General features: G+C 46.8%; 1 protein-coding gene across 3 annotated transcripts in view; it reads left to right on the plus strand.

Moving 5' to 3' along the window:
- The window catches only part of NRP2 (neuropilin 2), a 249,962-nt gene that overhangs the window by 189,279 nt on the left and 37,082 nt on the right, over positions 1–23,601 (plus strand). For 2 of the 3 annotated variants that reach the window (XM_082232237.1, XM_082232236.1), the window contains exon 15: positions 6,103–6,147. In XM_082232237.1, the coding sequence (XP_082088363.1) occupies positions 6,103–6,147 (45 nt within the window). Of the gene's footprint in view, positions 1–6,102; positions 6,148–20,439; position 23,601 lie in introns of those variants that run through there. The other variant, XM_082232238.1, reaches the window with a different exon arrangement.

Genomic DNA, 23,601 nt, shown 5'->3' on the forward strand with positions numbered 1-23,601 from the left:
ATTTATTTGTACCCCACCCATCTGACTGGTTTGCCCCAGAGATTCTGGGCAGCTTCCGGCATATATAAAAACATAGTAAAAGGTTAAACCATAAAAAGCTTCCCTATACAGGGCTGCCTTCAGATGTTTCCTAAGTGTTATATAATGACTCATCTCCTTAACATCTGATGGGAGGGCATTCCACCACTACCGAGAAGGCCCTCCGCCTGGTTCTCAATAACAATAATTTGGGTGCTTATAGGCCAGGCATAGGCAAACTCGGCCCTCCAGATGTTTTGAGACTACAATTCCCATCATCCCTGGCCACTGGTCCTGTTAGCTAGGGATCATGGGAGTTGTAGGCCAAAAACATCTGGAGGGCTTGTATAGGCCCTGCATTTTACATGAATGGGGTGTTTTCCCGTTTAGTTAAACCCATCTAGCAAGAACCCAAAAGGAGTTCTTCCCCAATTTACATCCCTCCTTCCCTGATTTCTGTGAAGGGCTAGTGCTAAGCACCCATCTCCATGGCTTCCAGTCTACATGGTGGCATTCCATGCCCGCTTTGGACTAGGTGGTTGACCCAGGAATCATCCCTTTTCTGGTACACAACATGAAAACCGGGTTGGTTTGAGGGTGTCTCTGCTGCCTGAGAGAACTCGGCTCGCTCTGTTCAGCTCCACCTGACTGCACATAACATCAGTGCACTAATGTAGGGACTGTATTAGAGGAAAAATTAGTTGGAAAATTACTGCTTATTTTCTTTTGTGCAGTTTCTGATATCTCTTACACCTTTATCTTGAATCATTTAATAAAATACCTTGAATTAGAATTCTGGAGTTGATTAAAGAGCTTTACATATTCTTGCCTGCGGCTGGCTGCTCATAGTCTTGCTACTTGGTTATTAGAAGAGTTGACTCAGTTCTGTTTCTTTGCCACAAGTCTGAATCCCCCTGTGTTCAGAGTAAGGGCATGTAACATGGGTGATTTCAGCTCTACCCATGAGTAAATAACACAAAGAGCCTGTCTTATTTCACAAAGCAACATACTTCTGAGGCTATTCTCTAATCTCTGGGCTTGCATTTAATCATTGGATGATTTTTTTGCTTGCTTCTACATTTGTAAGCCATTTGTGGAAGGGAAAGCAAGTATACCGTATTTTTTGCTCTATAAGACTCACTTTTTCCCTCCTAAAAAGTAAGAGGGAATGTGTGTGCGTCTTATGGAGCGAATGCAGGCTGCGCAGCTATCCCAGAAGCCAGCAATCCCTCTTGCTGTTCTGGCTTCTGAGATTCAGAATATTTTTTTTCTTGTTTTCCTCCTCCAAAAACTAGGTGTGTCCTGTGGTCTGGTGCGTCTTATAGAGCGAAAAATACGGTACTTGGTTTATTTAAAAAAAAGAAAGAGCATTCGGTTTCCAGGCAAGCTTGGCCTGTATACGTGCTCACTGTTGGAAATTAAACAAGAAACAAAATGCTTTAGTGCAGTTCCACACTTTATAGAACAAATACAGTAAACCACGGACATATGTTCTTAAAAATCTCTGTACGCTTGCCTGGAAAATTAACTGTGCTAGGATTCCACCGAACGTACAATGGCTATTTCATGATATAGGCAGGCCATCCATCCCATAGAAAAAAACAGATTGCACTGGTATACGAGTTGCTAATTTTGTCTGCTGTGTAAAATGCGGAACTGTCTGAGGATCAAACAAGATGTGGCGGGAAATCTGTGAAGTGCAGCTTTTTTAAAATGCAAAAGCAGCCAGAGAGGTTTCAGATTGGGCTTGCAGCAGCTGAGGAGCAATAATTTAATCCTCTGGATCATGTTGTCTTGCTGATTTAAACTGCACCCACCTCCCTGTAGCTCCTGTTTGCCCCACAGGGATGCTTGTCTCCAAAGTAGGATTTTGAGAGCAGCTTCTTGGGTGGGGGGGGGACTGAGCTCAAGTGTTTGACTGCGAAGCTTGTTCTTCTGATGAATCATTCAGGATATGAAATAATACCAAAGGCAGAGCCATTCTGCGCATCTCCCCCCACTCTCAGGACTACAAAAAGGGAAGCAACTGGAGTGGCACGCGACTGCTTCAAAATTGTCACCCAGAGAAGTAATCAAATTCCTTTTCAATGTGAGAAAAGGATCTAATAACTCACATTATTATTATTATTTTGTTCTTTTGACAAACCTGTCACTTTCATTCTGCGGAAGGGTGACTGTTTCAGAGCACTCCATTGAAACTGCACTGGAGCCAAGAGACTGCGTTCCCAGGCAGAATGCAGAAGGAAAATAATCATGGAATCGCAGAGCGCTGATTTTCTGAGTGTTGCTTCTCTGGCCCGTTCCTTTCTATCAGCTTGTTCCTGCATAATAATAATAATAATAATAATAATAATAATTTATTATTTGTACCCCGCCCATCTGGCTGGGTCTCCCCAGCCACTCTGGGCGGCTTCCAACAAAGATTAAAAATACATTAAAATGTCACACATTAAAAACTTCCCTGAACAGCCTTCAGATGTCTTCTGGAAGTCAGATAGTTGTTTATTTCCTTGACATCTGATGGGAGGGCATTCCACAGGGAGGGTGCCACCACTGAGAAGGCCCTCTGCCTGGTTCCCTGTAGCTTTGCTTCTCGCAGTGAGGGAACCGCCAGAAGGCCCTCGGCGCTGGACCTCAGTGTCCGGGCAGAACGATGGGGGTGGAGATGCTCCTTCAAGTATACTGGGCCGAGGCCGTTTAGGGCTTTAAAGATCAGCACCAACACTTTGAATTGTGCTCGGAAACATACTGGCAGCCAATGTAGGTCTTTCAAGACTGGTGTTATGTGGTCTCGGCGGTCACTCCCAGTCACCAGTCTAATTCTGGATTAGTTGTAGTTTCCGGGTCACCTTTAAAGGTAGCCCCATGTAGAGCACATTGCGGTAGTCCAAGCGGGAGATAAAATAAGAAACACAAAAAATGATCCGTCTCTGTTTCAGTGGGCACCTGGCTTGTGCCAGGGCTTTGGGTGCCTAGCGAGGAGGCAGAAAAGGTAGCCCAAGGGGAGGTGTGGATTGGGGAGCCTCCCAGCTCCCATCAGTCCCAGCCACATGGCCAATGGTCAGAGATGGTGGAAAGACTCTCCTCCCTGGAAGAGAGGGGAGTTGTTGTGGACGGGAGCCCGAGCACCGCCCCTAGCAGGGGGCGTAGCCCCCTGCCTCCCCCTCCCCTGGCTGGCGCCCACGCCCCTCTGGAGGCTTCCAACCAGGTGCCTCGGAGGGGGCGTGTTCAGCAGCCTTTTGCTGCAGCGCCAGCCTCTCCCCGGCCTCATTCTTTCCTGTTGTCTCGTCGCAAGTCACCCACCCTCCACTCCCTTTGAGTTAGGGCTTAGGTCATTGGCCTTGCTATGGACCTTAGGTTGGTCGCCCTGGTTGTCTAGGGGGCCTGGTAGGAGTTTTTCCATTTGGCATTAGGCTTTTTGGTTTTTTCGCCTACCTCGTAGCAATCGTCACAACTTTTGTGGTATTGGTGGGTAGGTTAGGCATTGGAATAATGTGTTGTGGTGTGTCGAAGGGCTGGGTGTGGCCATCGCCTATGCCTTCAATTTTTGGGTATTCCGTTAAAGGAATCTGGTGGTCGTGTATTCTGTCCGATGCCTGCTTGGCGGGAGGCCATGGCACGACCCTCGGTGACATCCGGGGAGAGCCTATAGTTGGATTAGCATCAACAGGCTCCACCTACTGGTGAATAAACCCACTTGTTTGTGAGATCCAATGCCTAAGCCAATACCTTTTCACTGCTGTAACCAATAAAGTTGTGGCCTTTTCATGCCCATTAACCTTATATCACGTGTCCTTGTGTGTTCATTTCGCATCGCGGGGGTAGGGTACTCGAACCACAAGTTGTAGTACATCAACACCAGGATGGCCTCAGCTTCCCCATCCCTAGTTTAGGTGGAGGAAACTTAAGTCCCTTTACCCATTTCCAAAACTGCAAAGCTTTTTATTTTGGTAAGGCAAAGGCAGTAAAGTGTTGACTCTTGCCAGGAGACCTGAAGAGGTCCTGAGTAGGTTTTCTCATTCTGGGATGCCAGAGATGTTCGGATCACGTGGTTCCTTTTGAACAGCCTTGTAAAGTGGCACTGCAGCAAATCGTTGCCAACATCTTTCTGGCCTTTAAGAGTTGTAGGCTGCCTGCAAAATTCAGCAGGGAAAGCTTTTGCTGCCATTGCTGCCCTGGGCTAAGGAACAGCTTTATCGCATTAATTTCTGCTTGCAACAAAGCTTTTAAAAGCAAAGAAGACCCGACCGGGGATGGGGAGGAATCACCCACCATAACCCTTGTAATACAATATCAGAGGTAAATACTTGAGGCAGTTTAAGAGTGAGTCATAATGTCTTCAAATAGATATATATATATACCCATTTTAAGGGTGATGATAATGATGATGATGATAATGATGAGGATGGTGGTGATAATAATAATAATAATAATAATAATAATAATAAATCATTTCAGCCTTCAACAGAACATAAAACAGAATAAAACTTCAAACATTAAAAACTTCCCTAAACAGGGCTGCCTTCAGATGTCTTCTGGAAGTCAGATAGTTGTTTATTTCCTTGACATCTGATGGGAGGGCGTTCCACAGGGAGGGTGCCACCACCGAGAAGGCCCTCTGCCTGGTTCCCTGTTACCTCACTTCTCGCAGTGAGGGAACCGCCAGAAGGCCCTCAGAGCTGGACCTCAGTGTCCGGGCTGAACAATGGGGGTGGAGATGCTCCCTCAGGTATACTGGGGCTTGATATCCTCCCATTTGGAAGACTGTGTTCCTTTGAGCTCAGTTCCCTTTCCACTGGTCTGATGCATCCCAAACCAGCCAATCTTGTGGTCAGATAGCATAGTATGCTATTCACACTTTTGAAAAAAGCACGTTTAAACTGGCCAGCTTAATCTGGGGAAGGGAAAAAAGCAGCTGCAGAATCATGTTCTGGAACACACTCCTGAGCCAATTTCCTGCTGAAAAACGCTGCTCCTTTTTTGTCCCGAGGCCTGTTATTTGCAGCCAACAGCATCTGCAGGATCAAAGCAGTGTGGAGGTAGGAGAGGGTTTTCAGCAGCGGACGTACATTGCAGACCAGAGCTGTGTACCTGATTTTTTCTCTAAAATTGGCCAGCAAGCATACTTTCTTAAAAGCATGAGTAACATAGCAATGTTGCTTGGCACTTAGTTGGACGCTGGGATGAACACTCTCCTGTTTGACTATGAAACATGTAGCATCAGGCACCACAGACCATGTGAAATTCAGGGCAAGAGGAGGGGAGAATTCATGCCATCTACGGGCTCATGTATCTGCGGAAGCCGCTAATGTTATACATAAAAATTCTCTTTCCAAACATGTCTCAGCTTGACTCCAGAAGGGGATATGTGTTCTCTGTTGTGCGTAGGGAATGAATGCTTGAACACTTTGATCTTGTGATGTCTCTAGATCAGGGGTCAGCAACCTTTTTCAGCCATGGGCCGGTCCACTGTCCCTCAGACCTTGTGGGGGCCAGACAATATTTTGGAGGGGGGGAAATGAACGAATTCCTATGCCCCACACATAACCCAGAGACACATTTTAAATAAAAGCACACCTTCTACTCATGTAAAAACACCAGGCAGGCCCCACAAATAACCCAGAGATGCATTTTAAATAAAAGCACACATTCTACTCATGTAAAAACATGCTAATTCCCGGACCATCCGCGGCCCAGATTGAGAAGGCGATTGGGCCGGATCCGGCCCCCGGGCCTTAGGTTGCCTACCCCTGCTCTAGAAGGAAAATGTTAAGTCAGGCTGTAATCCTAAAGACACTTACTATTAGGGGGTAAGGCCCATTGCACCCAGTGTGACTTACTTCCAAGTCAACACACATAGGATTGCTTTGTTAGAGATATGACTTCCAGCAGAGTTCTTAAGTTCAGGGGGGGGGGATAATCAGTTAAAACGGCAATTTGGGGGAAGCCACACAAAGAGGCTCTTGTAGGTCTGAGCTCTCTGCATTGTTGCAAGGATCACATGTCGCTAAGGCCGTTTTGGGGAATCTCTCATCTGTTGTCTTGGAGATCAGACTAAAGTTCAACTCTCCTGTTTCTTTACAGAACCCATCGCAGCATTCCCCGGAGAACACACATTTGAAATTTCAGGTAAAACTGCATTTCTTTTAGCAGTTTCTTTCTTACTGCATGATTTTTTAATTTATTTTAGTTTAAAAAAAATTAATGTGTGTGTGTGCAAAAGAAACAGAAAAACTAACACAAGACCTGCCGCTATGCAAGACGTTTACATTTGCATTATCCCTTAACACCAGCAGGTGGCACTAGACTAGATACGGTCTGCAGACAAGGGGGCTAAAAGTAGCAGTTATTTGCCCCATAAAACACAGAATAGGTTTCCTCCCGCTTTTACTGAATCCGTCTAAGTTGTCCGAAAGCTCGCGGAAGATTTTCCCAACCGAAAACCTGTTCCAGGTTTTCACGTCAGTTGTAGGTGCCCCCAAATGAAATGCAAATAGGTGGACTTAATTGATGCATAAGTTGTGCTTCTCTTTAGTGCAAACTTTGCATTTTGGCTTCCAGGGGGAACTGGAAGAAATTCGGGTGCCCTTTCTTTCACCTGGGTCAATATCCTTTGCTGCTCAGTATGTGAACCTTGATGCACATTTTTTAGTTTTGTTTTTCAAAAAAGTGCGGCTCTTAAGGCTGAAGTTCAACAGGTGTGTTTCTTATCCACTGTATCTACTTCCAGATACAGTATTTCTGCTTGTCACCCAGATGTTAATGGCAAAGGCACCCTGTGAGAGGCGTCAGTGTTGGCAGACTGCACAGCCTGAGGGCTGTCCTGCGCTGGAGTTGCCTTTGTCTCCATCTGACACAGACTAGAGAGGTGAAATAATAATAATAATAGTAAAAATTTTATTTATAACCCGCCCTCCCCAGCCGAAGCCGGGCTCAGGGCGGCTGACAACAATAAAATAATACAACATTCTAAAATCATTTCATTATAAAATTAATTCAAATCAAATTGATGGCAACCATTGGGCTAGAGTTCTGTGAAGATTGCCAAAGGACGGGGTCAGACTGTGCCTCAGCCAAAGGCCTGGTGGAACAGCTCTGTCTTGCAGGCCCTGCAGAAAGATGTCAAGTCCTGCAGGGCCCTGGTCTCTTGTGACAGAGTGTTCCACCAGATCAGAGCCGCAGCCGAAAAAGCCCTGGCTCTGGTTGAGGCCAGCCTAACCTCTCTGTGGCCTGGGACCTCCAGGATGTTTTTGTTTGAAGATTGTAAGTTCCTCTGTGGGACATACCAGGAGAGGCAGTCCCGTAGGTACGAGGGTCCTAGGCCATATAGGGCTGATCCTGTACTCCACTGGGAGCCAGTGCAGCTGGTATAGCACCGGGTGAATGTGATCTCGCAGCGAGGACCCCGTAAGGAGTCTCGCTGCGGCATTCTGCACCCGCTGGAGTTTCTGGGTCAGTCTCGAGGGCAGCCCCCCACTTCTTGTCTGCCTAGATCAGAGGTGTTGCAACAGATCCCTGGATCTTCCAGGTGTGCCCCCTGCAGCCCGGTCAAAAGCCTTCCACAAACCAACTTTAAAAGGACACCTGAAAGCTTTAGATCGTGGTCTTAACGCATCAGCTTCGCTCAGATGTAATAAAATGGAGGCCAAGTGGTAACAGGGATAAATGTGGCTACAGATAAACCCCTGTGCCTCCGCAGCGCCTAGGGAAGAGCAGTGAAGCTTTAAGATGTGGGGCTGGGGGAATGGACAGCAACCGCAGGGAGGCTTAACCCCCAAATCAGTGGCGAATTAGAAGTGCAATGAGCTGGCAATGATTAATATTTAGCACAGAGAGGTTTTACATTCCAGCCAAAAAGTGGCAAGGCAGGGGCTGCGGTGGGGCTTTTAGGGACAGCAGGGAGGGCAGGATGGGGAGGGGACTGGAGCCCAGGAACAACTGTCACCCTGAGTTTGAAGGCTGACATTTAGTAAGAGAGAAGCAGGGTGAAATTGTGCATTTAATAGCTTAATTCTGGCCTGGAGAAAAGAAAATGGGATGCCTGGAGTTGATAAAACCTTCAGAGGGAAACAAGAGGAGAGAGGGATTCGCAGAGACCGTCCTCTTCATTAAACTTGTTTCTGAGTCAGTGGAGATGCTGTGGTGTGGGGAAAGGAGCGTGGCTGCTCCTTTCTACCCCGAGAGATTTTTCATTTCGTTTCATTGTGTAACGCTCTTTTCACCTGTGGGATGGTGAAAACCCCGGCGCGGCAAAAAGGCAGGGAGCGTCCGCCTCCAAAAGCTTTCTGCTTCTATTAAATCATCTCCTTTTTATTTATCATTGGATAGACTGCTCTTCCTGGAGCAATCTCTCAGGCCGTTGCTGACGCATCGCCAAAGCGGCTGGCTTTGACTTCCAGAAGAGATGCCTTCTCAGTGGGTGGGAGAAGGTGGTTTCTCTTTGAAAAGTAGTTTGTAAAGTCGTCTGGCATTGAACACTGAGAGGCAGCGCATCTGCTATGGCCAAGGGTGAAAGGGGCACAGACATCCATAAACCTCTGCTTTGATCTGAAAGTTAATGCTTAAAGTTCCTTAGCAACCTAGTCATGATTATTTTTATACTAGATTTTGCTGGCTCATTTATTATTTTCCTAATAGGAAGCAGACCCAATAGTTCAACCCCAAGTTTTTGCCACTGTTGACGTGATGCTGACACTATTGTGCTCCAGCCCCGCTTCTGGGATTCCCATGGGCTTCTGGTTGGTCACGGTGAGAACAGAATGCTGAACTAATGGGCTCTTTAGCCTAATCAAACAGGATCTTCTTCTGTTCTTACATTGCAAAGACGTTACATGGCGTTGCAAGCAAATCTGTAGCGCTAACAGGAATTCCCTTAAGCCTTCATTCATGAATGGCAGATCGTTAAACTTGGCTTTCATATAGTAACTGGAGTCATCATCTGCATAATTTGTTGTTGTTGTTGTTGTTTAGTCGTGTCCGACTCTTCGTGACCCCATGGACCAGAGCACGCCAGGCACTCCTGTCTTCCACTGCCTCCCGCAGTTTGGTCAAACTCATGTTGGTAGCTTCAAGAACACTATCCAACCATCTCGTCCTCCATCGTCCCCTTCTCCTTGTGCCCTCCATCTTTCCCAACATCAGGGTCTTTTCCAGGGAGTCTTCTCTTCTCATGAGGTGGCCAAAGTATTGGAGCCTCAGCTTCACAATCAGTCCTTCCAGTGAACACCCAGGGCTGATTTCCTTCAGAATGGATCAGTTTGATCTTCTTGCAGTCCATGGGACTCTCTCCTCCAGCACCATAATTCAAAAACATCAATTCTTCGGCGATCAGCCTTCTTTATGGTCCAGCTCTCACTTCCATACATCACTACTGGGAAAACCATAGCTTTAACTATATGGACCTTTGTTGGCAAGGTGATCATCTGCATAATACGATTGGCCAAATCCCGCTGTATTTGTCCGCCATCTATGATCTCAGGTCTTTCTATGCTTGCCATACTTGTGCTAGGCTCGGAATCTCTTTCTGTCCTTCCACTGCCTTTGCGTTAGCATATTACTATTATTATTCCAATTTATATACTTCCCTTTATAGTATAGGAGGAGGCAGAGATGGACCAGAGAGTGAATTTTAGCCCTGCTACATATGGCAGCTCGGCTTTTAAAAGCCAAATATTTTATTTGTAAGGGTTCTGGCATCTTGTTTGGTTTTAATGCGAGAAGTCAGAGCGGAGGTTCCCTGGTACAGCAGTCAGGCCGTGAGCACACCAGTGCTTCCATCTTCATTCAAAGTATGCTCAGGATGAAGCAAAGCATGCTGGGCTCTCAGCAGAGCACCTCTTTGAGGGCACTGCTTGCTCAAGTCGTGGGCATATTTGTTCAGAGCTATTAATAAATCATAGGATATTACTTCAGGCATGTTACCTTCTCACTCCAGTTGGAGGAGACAGAAATGGCGGTCTGAGGTCCAATTCTGTCACATTTTCAAAAGACAGGAGGGCAGCCGGGCTGCACATCCTCACGACGTGTTCTGATGGACAATTTGGGATCCGCATTTGAATATGTGATTGCAGAAACACCCAACTATGATTCTAGCCTAGCTGTTACTGATAGACCCTGAAAGGGTACAATTGGCTCTCAACTGTACCCTTTCAGGTGAAGTTTCACAAGCGGAAATGTTCTTCTGTGGCGGGGTGGGAATCCTTCTACATGACAAACAAAACCAGACATCTAGATGCGGGTGGTGCTGTGGGTTAAACCACAGAGCCTAGGACTTGCTGGTCAGAAGATCGGCGGTTCGAATCCCCAAGACGGGGTGAGCTCCCGTTGCTCGGTCCCTGCTTCTGCCAACCTAGCAGTTCGAAAGCACCTCAAAGTGCAAGTAGATAAATAGGTACCTCTCCGGCAGGAAGGTAAACGGCGTTTCTGTGCGCTGCTCTGGTTCGCCAGAAGCGGCTTAGTCCTGCTGGCCACATGACCCGGAAGCTGTACGCTAGCTCCCTTGGCCAATAAAGCGAGATGAGCGCTGCAACCCCAGAGTCGGCCATGACTGGACCTAATGGTCAGGGGTCCCTTTACCTTTACTTTAGATGCATAATAGAAGTGTTCTAATCCAGCCTTCTCCCTGATGTGCTAGTTTCCTATGTGCAGAGATTCTTTTCATATGGGGGAATAGTCAGTCATGCAGCCTGAGGGCTCATCCGGACTTCGCCTTGTACTGTGGCTTTCCCCTGGGTAAACCCAATCTTTACTGCTGATTTGGAGCAAACATCAATTGGGTTTTTGGCGGATTGATATTTGCTCTGATTTGGTGCTTGAAGAGTGGTGTTTCCTGGGGATAGTGCCTGGGCAAACAGAAAATTGCTCAGACCTAGACAGCATGGGTCAAGTGGAAGTGTGGATGAACCCTGAATTGGTACACCCTAGACACAGATTTATCCCCACAGTGAGAACTCTGAATGGCACCCAGCCTTGTATAAATTAAATGCTTCTTTGAATGCTCCTTACCTTTATCACAAAAAGTAAGGCAAATGCAAATTGCTAGTTACCCTTGAAAATGAAAACAAAAGCAAAGCCCTGTGTTTACTGGAAGCCGAGTTTAGAAACACCAGCCTAAAAGTAATTTTGTTGAACATATGAGATTGTATGGCCCGAGGGGTGGATTTTATGAGACGGCTTGGATGCGCTTTCACTCGGCTTTGTTTTCATATATGAGGCACCCTAACCTGACAGAAGCCGAGGCACAGCTGTATTCCACATCAGCACAGCTTTGAGCGATTCGCATGCCCCCCCCCCCGTGCCTCGCAAGTTGCAACTGAAGGACATGGGATGACTTCCACAGGCCATTTTTGTGTCAGGAAAGATCGTGTAAACCTTTTGATGGGACTAAGCAGGACTGCCAGGTTGCAGCCCAGAGATTTCCTCTTGCGCTTTGAAAGTTTGCCAGGGAATCGGGAGACAAGGTAGCTGTGGTCCCTCCCCACACCTCAAGAGTTCCCTCCTCCCAGACCTTCACTGCATGTCCTTTCCAGCCTAGTTGAAACAGGATCCCACCTGCACTGCTCAGTAGAAACAAATGGAAGAAGCTCTAGCTACCAGGTATTCACTGGGATATTTGAGGCTGGTTGGGGGAATCCTCAAGGCAGCAGCAGCCAGGGATTTTCAGCTCAACAAACTTTTTGGATAGGCACTAGGAGAAAGGGATTCCCCCCTCCTCCCCCTGTGTGGTCCCCAAATGTACTCCAGAGGGTTGGGGGAACAACAGAACATCGTGGCTTAGTTTTGACAACGAAACTGGGTTTTCCACCAAGCATTCCCCCAACAGAAATCTACAGTTGTTTTCAAATACAGCTGTACCTTGGACATCGAACGGAATCCATTCCGGAAGTCCGTTTGACTTCCAAAACGTTCGGAAACCAAAGCGCGGCTTCTGATTGGCTGCAGGAAGCTCCTGCAGCCAATCAGAAGCTTGCGGAAGCCCCGTTGGACGTTCAGGTTCCAAAAGAAAGTTCGCGAACCCGAATAATCACTTCCGGGTTTGCGGCATCCGGGAGCCAAAACGTCCCAAGTTCTAAGGTGTTCGGGATCCAAGGTACGACTGTACCTGTTTATCATTTTTTGGTCTTTGCATGTTTTCATGTTCGCCTAAATAGGCGTACCCCTATAAAGCGTAAGTTATAAAGTGGCCCTAAGGGCAGAACTATTTATTACCAAGACAAAAAACAACAACCCACCCCTATCCAACTACAGTGGTACCTTGGTTTACAAACTTAATCCGTTCCAGAAGTCTGTTCTTAAACCAAAGCATTCTTAAACCAAGGCGTGCTTTCCCATAGAAGCAGGGGACTCAATTTACAAATGGAACACACTCAACAGGAACTGTAACATGTTCTGCTTCCAAGGCAAAGTTCACAAACCAAAACACCACCTTCTGGGTTTGCAGCCTTCTTAATCCAAGTTGTTCATAAACTAAGCTGCTCTTAAACCAAGGTACCACTGTACTTAAAACAGTTGCCAATATTTTTCCCACTCAACACTAGGGATGTTAAAAGATCAACCCGTTGTTGTTGTTGTTCTGTTACTTTGGTTTCAGCCTGTAAGAGAAGGGCCTGTTACCTTTAGGCAACGTACACAAGGAGCTGTAGCTGAGCCCAGGCCAGCAATCCATCTCCCCTGGCCACTTGTTAAAGCACTTCACCTGTTATGTTTCCTAGCCCTGCTACTTGAGACCCTTCTGCTGAGCATTTCCCTGCTCACATAGTTGGCTATTTCTGATCAGGGGAGGGAAATGCTTAACATATTGATCATCAGGATATGGGGGAGCGGGGAGGGTCGCGGACGAGAGAGAACGTGACATAGGTTGGCCTTTTTCAGCATTGATTCTGACATGCGGCTTCTCCCAAAGGGACTCCGAGTGGCAGAGCAGCCGAAGCTCCTTGCAGGCTGCTGCCACCCAGAGTTTGTAGCACGAAGCAGGACGGACTGTTGGTTTAAGGCAGGTCCTGGTACGTGTATCCTAAAGGTGATGGAATCTGCGGTGTTAAGTCGGAAGGAAATGGGCAACTATTTTTAGCAGCAGGATAGTGTGACAAAGTCTGTTGGCTCCAAACTGGCCTTATCACGCTATAGAAAATGATGAGAGGAAAAAGAATTAGGGCACTTAGGGGTCTCATGTACCATATCTACATTTATATACCCTGTGGCGTCCGTTTATATGTTACAAGAGATGACTATGTACCGTATTTTTCGCTCTATAAGACACACCAGACCACAAGATGCGCCTAGTTTTTGGAGGAGGAAAACAAGAAAAAAAAATATTCTGAATCTCAGAAGCCAGAACAGCAAGAGGGATCGCTGTGCAGTGAAAGCAGCAATCCCTCTTGCTGTTCTGGCTTCTGGGATAGCTGCGCAGCCTGCATTCACTCCATAAGACGCACACACATTTCCCCTTACTTTTTAGGAGGGAAAAAGTGAGTCTTATAGAGCAAAAAATACGGTATATGTACTTGCACCCGACTGCATGCTGAAAAGGAAGAGGGAGGGAGAGAAAGGAAGTCACAGGCACACCTGAAACCACCCTAAGCAACTTTAGCAGCTAGACACAGAATATTAGGGTCCATCATTGGCTGCAGCTGATTCATCAGAAGCATGATTTAATGATGGGGGAGGCGGGGTTGTAGTGTGATCAGTACCACCAAAATTCTAGGATGGCGCATCCCTTTTGAAATGGTTGTCTTGGAGGGTAGGATCACAGTACCCTTTCAGCCCAAGGAAGCTGAAAGTAGCTTGGAAAGTCTGTTAAGGTGAAACGACATCAAGGAAACGGGTGCATTTATGAAATAAAAACGTTAGCCTGTGACCCAGGTGATGCCCTGGAAATGCAATTTTATTTGTAGACTTCATTCCCCAGAAAACAATGTTGCACAAATACTGAACCCTGGTCCACTATGTGAGAAAAAGCATGGATTCCTTTCCAGGGGTAGCCCCACCCCATAAGGAACTTAGGTCTTCTTGCTTCCATTCTGTCCGGAGATCCCACAAAACATTAAAATATCCCATTCTTTGTACAGGTCTAGAATACCTCGCCCTGCCCCCCCCCCAGTGGAGGTTTCCCCAAACCCAGTTGAACTTGATTTTTCCAGCTAATTGAGTCTACATATGCACATGTTTTCTGCGGACCTGAATATAGTTCAGTCATGATTCGCTGTGGGTCAAACCACAGAGCCTAGGACTTGCCGATCAGAAGGTCGGTGGTTCGAATCCCCGCGACGGGGTGAGCTCCCGTTGCTCGGTCCCTGCTCCTGCCAACCTAGCAGTTCGAAAGCATGTCAAAGTGCAAGTAGATAAATAGGTACCACTCTGGCAAGAAGGTAAACGCCATTTCTGTGCGCTGCTCTGGTTCTCCAGAAGCGGCTTAGTTATGCTGGCCACATGACCCGGAAGCTGCACGCCGGCTCCCTCGGCCAATAAAGCGAGATGAGCGCCGCAACCCCAGAGTCAGTCACGACTGGACCTAATGGTCAGGGGTCCCTTTACCTTTACCTTATGCACATGTTTTTCCCCGGACCTGAATATAATTCAGTCATGTTTCTCTTCCCCTGACTTCTACCCACACTGAAGGCAAGAGAAAGGGAAAGAGCATACTTTTCCAGCAAGGTTTAATCATTTAACGGTAGAATAGAAGGAAGAAAGGTCATCCTTGAGCCAGGAAGGACCCGCAGAGTCGATTCCACCTCCCCCTCAGCATAGGGTTGCATTGCTCTCTCTGAGAATTCAGACCTTGAAGTGCCAGTGACTTGGCTACAAGAGGTTGGTGATTAAACTGCCATTTGTGTTTTTCATTCCTGGGCTGCCTGGGTGGCACAGCAGGGAGATCAACTGGAGATATTTACATCATTTGTCACTTTGCCGGACAGTTTGTACTTGTTCATCCTCCCTAAGGAGATAGGCAGCGTTATTACGCCCGTGTTGTTTTATGGCCACCTTTGTTAATGTTTCTTTTCTTGAAACAAGATGGAACTTTCCACTAGAAAATGAACCAAAAGTTCATTTGGGGGAGAAAGCAAGGAATGCAGAGAAGGTGGGTGTGAATCAGGCTAATCGGAAGTCCTCTGAATTAATGCGGGTGGCGCTGTGGGTTAAACCACAGAGCCTAGGGCTTGCTGATCAGAAGGCCAGTGGTTCTAATCCCCGTGATGGGGCGAGCTCCCGTTGCTCAGTCCTTGCTCCTGCCAACCTAGCAGTTCTAAAGCTCATCAAAGTGCAAGTAGATAAATAGGTACCGCTCCAGCGGGAAGGTAAACTGTGTTTCCGTGCACTGCTCTGGTTCGCCAGAAGCGGCTTAGTCATGCTGGCCACATGATCCGGAAGATGTACGCCGGCTCCCTTGGCCAGTAAACGAGTTGAGTGCCACAACCCCAGAGTCGGTCACGACTGCACCTAATGGTCAGGGGTCCCATTACCTTTACCTCTCCCCTCTCCTACAACCCCCAGTGCATAGACTGGCTCTGAATTTGGCTCCCTCCGCCATCATAACCCCCATTGATGGGATGGGAGTTGCAACCAGTAAAATGTACTTAGCACTCCATCGTGGCCGAACTACCCCACATATTTAAGGTCAGGAGATTTCCTTGTTGCCTTCCCTGTGGCTTGGCTCAGTTGTGTCATGACCCTGACTTTGGGCAGTTGCCAGAGCACGGGTTCAGGAGGGGCTACAGACTCCCGTGACATGACTCCAGAGGCAACAGGGCACATGGCCCTGAGATGGAGCCAGAACCACTGAAGGCGGCACAATCTGGATCAGGCATACTCTCAGGAGTCACTCCCTTTACCCCCGAGGCCCTCACAGTCTACGCTCCCCATCTGGCATGGAGTCATCTGGAGCAGTTTGCTCTGCAGAGTCTACCCTCGTCACTGACTGTGACCTGAATTTGGTCGATTGATTTCTTGAGATGCAGTGATCTGCCTTGGGAACTGGGAGTTAGACAGCTTTTGATGTTTGCAGCTCCATATTCTAAGCCCACACCCCTCACAATATCAATTTTAAAAGCAAAGCAAGCTTCTTATTAGTACATTTAGTGAGTGTGTATGAGTGCAAGCGGCAGATTGTCGAGCCTCTTTGCCGAAATAGCTGGAATGGCACCAAGCATTCTGCTTCTTAATCCTATAAGTTGATGAAGAACGAAGACAGGCAGGAACAGAAACTCCTCTCCCTCTCCTAAACTTTTCTTTATTTTATTTTGAGGGGAGGACCCTGCAAGCTGATACCTGCCAGAGAGGGTCTTAATATTCAAGGCTCTCTAGTTATGTCTGGAACAGGCTCTGAGCAAGGTTTGCTGCACGTTCTCACTCTGGGTCACTCCAGTCGGCCGCTGAGGGGGTCGTCTCTGGTGGAGGGAGAGAAGAAAGGTCACTTTTCCATTACCCTCTCCAATAAACGGCCTCTCTGTGGAGATGGGAGGTCATTGCTGATGGCTTAGATGGTGGCTTCTAGCTTGCGTGCGCCAGAAGGGGATTTCACGTATGTGCTACAAATCAAATCTTTCTTGCTTCTCCATTACAAATCCCTCAGTGGCTGCTGATTTTTTTTTTTTTTCTGATTCTGGAGGAGCACGTGTTCTGGAGTATAGTTTTAAACTTAATTTGGGAGCCCGGCATTTCAGACAACTGAACCAGAAACCAACCCACTGAGCAGATAGACCACATCGAAAAGAATTACTTAACTGCACGGAAGGCATCTTGCTGGTGTTGTGCAACATAATCCTAACGCATGCTTACTCAGAAGCGAGTTCCCCTATGTTCAGTGGCGCTTACTCCCGGGTAATGGTGCATAGGAGAAACAGCTTTTTTTTTTTAAGATTTTGTTTCAGTAGGGTTGTTTGTGGGAAACTTCTCTTTTCTGGGTTTATAGCCACGCACAGCCCTCCCCGTTTTATTCCCCCCCCCCTCATAAAATTCAGAGCCTGTATAGAATGCACGCACATTTGGTTTCCAAGCAGCAGTCATTGCCGTTGCTGGATTGAGTAGGAAACAAGAGGCCTGCTTGCAGAAGCCCAGCAACTAGCCATGGAAGGGAATACTCAATTTTGCCTATCCCGTCCATGATTAGAGAGAGTGACCCAGTTGTGGAGTCCTCTTAGACTGGGCAGGGCCTTTGGACCCAAGGCAATATTATCTTGACTTCATATCTCCAATTACCATATTTTTTGCTCTATAAGACGCACCAGACCATAAGACGCACCTAGTTTTTGGAGGAGCCAAACAAGAAAAAAAAATATTCTGATTCCCAAAAGCCAGAACAGCAAATGGGATCACTTTGCAGCGAAAGCAGCGATCCCTCTTGCTGTTCTGGCATCTGGGATAGCTGCGCAGCCTGCATTCGCCCCATAAGACGCACACACATTTCCCCTTACTTTTTAGGAGGGAAAAAGTGAGTCTTATAGAGCAAAAAATACGGTTATTATTATTATTATTATTATTATTATTATTATTATTATTATTTATTTCATACCCCGCCCATCTGGCTGGGTTTCCCCAGACACTCTGGGCGGCTTCCAACAAAACATTAAAATACAATAACCTATTAAACATTAAAAGCTTCCCTAAACAGGGCTGCCTTTAGCTGTCTTCTAAAAGTTTGGTAGTTATTTTTCTCTTTGACGTCTGGTGGGAGGGCGTTCCAACAGGGCAGGTGCCACTACCAAGAAGGCCCTCTGCCCGGTTCCCTGTAGCTTTGCTTCTCACAGTGAGGGAACCGCCAGAAGGCCCTGGGCGCTGGACCTCAGTGTCCAGTCAAAATGATGGAGGTGGAGATGCTCCTTCAGGTACAGTGGTGCCTCGCAAGACAAAATTAATTCGTTCCACGAGTTTTGTCGTCTTGCGATTTTTTTCGTCTTGCGAAGCACTGTGTCGGGAAAGTTTTGGAAAAGCTTCAAAAATCACCAAAGTCTTTAAAACCCTCAAAAAAGGCTACCACACCACGTTCTATGAGTTGCTCCTCGAAGTCAAGTCGCAACTGTATTAACGGTGTTAAGAAAAAGGAAACAAACTTGCAAGACGTTTCCGTCTTGCGAAGCAAGCCCATAGGGAAAATCGTCTTGCGAAGCAGCTCAAAAAACAAAAAACCCTTTCGTCTAGCGAGTTTTTCGTTTTGCGAGGCATTCGTCTTGCGGGGCACCACTGTACACTGGACCGAGGCCGTTTAGGGCTTTAAAGGTCAGCATCAACACTTTGAATTGTGCTAGGAAACGCACTCTTACCTTCACCCTTAAATGAACATGCTCAAAGGTAGAGAAACAGTTCCCCCGCCATGATAGATGCACCCTGGTGCTGCTCCCACGGGCAAGGGGGTCTGGGTGGGGACTTGTGGGGCTTCCCAGCAACAACGCTAGGCATGTTTTCTTTGCATCTTTGCATTCCATGCAAAATATAGCATCTGAAGCATGCAGCTTTCTGAATAACTCGATATGGCCAAGGGGATGGAGTAATTGCCCTATGAGGAGAGAGGCTACAACATTTGGGGTTTTTTTAGTCTAGAGAAAAGGAGATGTGATGGGTGAGTAGAGTAGATAGAGAAGATTTTCTCTCTCATACTGCTGGAACTTGGAAGATTCGGGACAGGCAAAATAAAGTCCTCCTTCACATACTGAATAATAATAATAATAATAATAATAATAATAATAATAATAATTTATTATTTATACCCCGCCCATCTGGCTGAGTTTCCCCAGCCATTCTGGGCGGCTCCCAATCAAGTGTTAAAAACCGTACAGCATTAAATATTAAAAACTTCCCTGAACAGGGCTGCCTTCAGATGTCTTCTAAAAGTCAGATACTTGTTTATTTCCTTGACACCTGATGGGAGGGCGTTCCACAGGGTGGGTGCCACTACCGAGAAGGCCCTCTGCCTGGTTCCCTGTAACCTCACTTCTCGCAGGGAGGGAACCGCCAGAAGGCCCTCGGAGCTGGACCTCAGTGTCCGGGCAGAACGATGGGGGTGGAGACGCTCCTTCAGGTATACAGGACCGAGGCCGTTTTGGGCTTTCAAGGTCAGCACCAACACTTTGAATCGTGCTCAGAAACGTCTTGGGAGTCAATGCAGATCTCTCAGGACCAGTGTTATGTGGTCCCGGCGGCCACTCCCAGTCACCAGTCTAGCTGCCGCATTCTGGATTAATTGCATAGAGATGGCTACCAAACTGGATGGCTTTGAAAGAGGATTAGACAAATTCATGAAGAGTAAGAATATCAGCGGCTGCTAGCCGTGATGGCTGTGTGTTCTGCCTCCACTGTCGCAAGGGGAGAGGGCGCTGTTAGGTCCTGCTAACCTGCTTTTCATAGGCATCTGGTTGGCCACTCAAGAGGACAAGATGTTAGACCAGGTGAGCTTTTCACCTGATCCACCGGGGAGCTTTTATATTCACTGCTTTATACCTGAACGGGGAAGACATGGGAACAAGTAAATGTGATTGGCCTCTTCGCATCTCTTCTGGTCCTCAACACACAACTTCGATGGGGTCAAAAAACCGTAAACAATGGAAATGCAGAGATTCCAGGAGAGTTGTAAAGCCTGAATTTGTAGCTTGCTATAGTTGTTAAATATGAAGTAGTCATTAGTAACACACACACACAGGCTGCAAACCTATTTACAGTCACCCGGGAGTGAATCTTATTGAATTCAACAGGTAGGAAGGAAAAGAATTGCAGTGTGAGACTGTTGCCATAAGCATTACTTACTGGTGAGTAAACTTCACCGAACACAGGGCATCTTACTCCTGCCCGGAGGTCTCGGTTTAGCTGTGATTTGGAAAGCCATGCCCGAATTATAGGAGATAGGATTGCGGTGGGGAGGATGGCCTTAAAAATTCTGGGTCTCTGAAGCGTGATGACCTCCGGAAGGTCTTGCCTGCAGATTCCTTTTCTGCTCCCCCCCCCCCCAGGAACGAAGCGTGTTTTTCATCTCTAGAATCTCTTCTGCGATCCTGTCACAACCTCCTTCGTACTTGGCAATTAAACTCTTGTCACTTGTTTTAAAAAAAAGTGACGTGTTTTGTCATTGCTTGACAAACAAGTGCCACGCTGAAACAAGACGGAGCTGATTGTGGGTGGCGGTGGCAGGGAGCGCAAGGCGGTGGCGGGAGGGGGCAGGGGGAGCGGCGCGGAAACCGTTCCTTCCAAATATAATGGCTATGAACAACATTTACGTCCTCTTCCCCCCCTCCTCCTCCCAAGCCTAATTAATGAAATGCTTTAAATTGCCTGCTTGTCAAAAACCCAAATTACGTTCCCACCCAGGGGAAAGCTCGGTCATGCGGACCTTTATTTAAGTTGCTGAGAACTCTGAAACGCATGTATATGTGTGTGTGTGTGTGCTTTGATGAGCCTGCAAGCATGCCACCTAGCAACGTTCTTCTGTCTCTCCCCCAGGGGGCACCCTTCTGCCAGGGAACGAGCCCACAGTGGACACGGTGTCAGTGCAGCCCATTCCAGCCTACTGGTATTACGTTATGGCCGCCGGAGGTGCTGTTCTGGTTGTGGTCTCCGTCGTGCTGGCCCTTGTGCTCCACTACCACCGCTTCCGCTATGCGGCCAAGAAGAGCGATCACTCCATCACCTACAAAAGCTCCCACTATGCCAGCGGGGCCCCTCTGGCGGTGGAGCCCACCTTAACGATAAAACTAGAGCAAGACCGCGGTTCGCATTGCTGAGAGCGGAGCCAGGAAACACACAAAAACAAAGCAAAACAAAAACTTTTTTAAAAAGAGACTTTCAGAGACGTTGCCTCAATTTTGCACTTTTCCTCCTCACCCAGCATATCTGTGAACTCTATAGACATCTCCCCGTGGTTCTCTTGACAAAAAAAAAAACTCTTAAAAAACGGTAATGTGCATCGTGGATCGTGAAAGGAGACTTGCCTCCCCCCCACCCCAGTCTCTTTGAAAGTGAATGCTCCTTTTATTTCGTTTCTCAAGGACTTGTGGGGGGGTTTTTTGTCCCCGGTAGACAACTTGCAAGAAGACTCAGTAGCGCGTCAGGAGGAGTATGCCAGAGTAAATTTCTGTGTGCTTGTATTATTTCTTACCTATCTATGTATGTAAGTGTGCATGTGTGTGGGGAATTGGCTGGATGGCTATTTCGAAAAGTCCTTTGGGACTTGCTTGTGCCGCTAGACCTTCACAAGGGAGTGCTTTTTCCCCCCTGACCTGCCTCGTGGAAGGCCCGGAACACCTTTTTTTGAGGACAGATACACTGATTTGTTTACTAGGAGAAGTGAACGATGCTTTTTGTTGCCTTATCTAGCTCTGGTTGGGTTTACATTTGATATCCTTAATGAAAATGTCAGCAGGTTCATACTGATGGGGGGGGGAGGCTGTGCCCCTGGAAAATTTTAAATGGCAAGCCTAAAGATAGGGCAAAAACAAAACGCCACAGTGTAGGATGGGGGAGAACTGAGAAAGGCTTGGAGACGGTCAACTTCAAGGTCTTATAGGGTTCCTTCACCCCACCCCCCCAGAAATCACAAAAACATAGCCATCGTTTTGGTAGTGGAATTAATCCCTCAACAAAACAAATATTTTTCAAGTTGCCTTATTAAAAAGAGAGAGAAGCTTGTAATGAATGTTCAGTTTATCTGTTAAGCCCAGCCTTAGAGAGATGCATAGATGCCAATAGATGTAAGGTTTTGAAAAATGCTATAGCTCCATGAATCTGAGGTTTATTTTATTTTATAGGTAAACCTCACTCTTGGTGATGCTTTCTTTTCTTTTTTGGGGGGAGAGCAAGGAAATGCCGCCATTGTGTTTTTACTGGTAATTTTGAAAAAAAGACACAAAGAACGCTTTTGCCCTCGTTTTCTCTCTCCATGTCGACATAAATGGCTGCCTGACACAATTTACTTTCGTGGCCATGTTGCTTCTTAAGATGTTGGTAGTGACATCTGTCAACCAAAGCCCCAAGAATAGGGCCTGCTAAAACCCAACTATCTCTGCATCTTTAACGAAGATGGTATAATAATATATCTATTGATTTTGCTCTGAAGTAATGCAATGGAAATGCCTTATATAGATTTATCAAGTGATAACACACAAAGGTGGTTGGAACAGTTAAATCGGACATATTTTCTGGCAAAAGACATCTCCACTGAACACTTTGTTTGCTTAAAAAAAATATCCAGCCATGACTACTTGCTATATCCTTCTTAAAGTTCCTGTCTGCCATTTCTCCCTCATGTGAAAACTGAGAATTCAGGAGAGAGTAGCAGTGTTGTAATACTGGGGGTGAAAGTCATGAGTGCTTTCCATTATGGAAGCCCTACTAAAATCACTGGGGGCATATCCAGGTTTCCTCTTGTCCTGCTGCTCCCCGCTGGGGAAAACTGCTCTTTTGTGCTCATTCAGAGCAAACAGCAATCAGGTTTTCCACATATTTCTTCCGATTTAGAGAGTGGTTTTCCCTGCGAAAGGAGCCGGGCAAGGGGGAAACCTCTCGGCCCTGTGTCTTGGGGGTGGTGCACACCTCTTCTTGCCCCATTCTTTCTAGGCACGGGACAGTGGAAGTGTGGACCGACCCCAAGACCTGTCCCTGATATAACCATGCGGGACAAACTCCCAGTGGGTTGAACCCTATGTATGTACAGGGTTGGCATGGGTCATGAAAGAGAGTGGATATTCTTTGCCAGTTCCCCAAAATGAACACTTTATCTAGGGGTGTCTATGTCACATCCTTCCGCCCTGTGTTATTCAGGTAGCATGCTCTAAGTGCATGTAGCAAATTTAATCTGCCCAGATGCTTGCTTAGCTGGTTTAAAATGCCACACAGTGCTGTTTATTAGGGAAATTGTTCTTTAAAGTGCAGAGTGTATATGGGGGTGGGATTGGGGAAAGGAGCGTGTGTGCTTATAAACTGCATCTAGAAAGAAGGGATTTGTGAGAGCAAAGCGATCACCTGTCCCAGATCACAGAATATTTTTTGGGGGGGGAGGGGAGAGATACCTTGCCTCTGAGCAAGGTGGCAACTTCATCTTATGCCAGGAGATAAGCAGAAGCCGCCTTTTGAGATGTGATTTGTTCGTTCTTGTGGGTCCCAAGGGAACACCTTCCAGTGTGGAAGTAAATAATGTTAGTAAGTACCTTAATTTCTGTATCCCTGGTACGTGTGATAGGAAATCTCCAAAGTGAATTTGGCACCCTGGGCTCCTTTGGAAGGAAAGGTGGGATAAAAACATAATAAATAAAATAAAATGAGAAAAATGTAAACTTTTCCCTCCCACTGATTTTCCTGATCTCCCCACCCCCAACAGCAGTCAAGTGTAAATACCTCCAGTTGTATTCCAGATTTCACAGTAGTTCAAATGCGCTCAGCCTGGGTGTGTTTTAACCCGATTGAGAGACCCCATTTTTAGATATTCGCCAAAGACTGCCCTGCCGCCCTCCCGTGATTTTTACTGCCACTTTTCACTCCCGCCCCTTAACAGCTGTGACATTGTCAACATCACCCAGTTGCCTGTGTGTGAAAATATCTTGTGGAATTTTGAAATTCTTGACAATGTACTGTGTGGAATGTAATAAAATGATGATATTTTTTATAGAT

The sequence above is a fragment of the Podarcis vaucheri genome, assembly GCF_965113315.1.
Source record: "Podarcis vaucheri genome assembly, chromosome: 1".
Classification (NCBI taxonomy): domain Eukaryota; kingdom Metazoa; phylum Chordata; class Lepidosauria; order Squamata; family Lacertidae; genus Podarcis; species Podarcis vaucheri.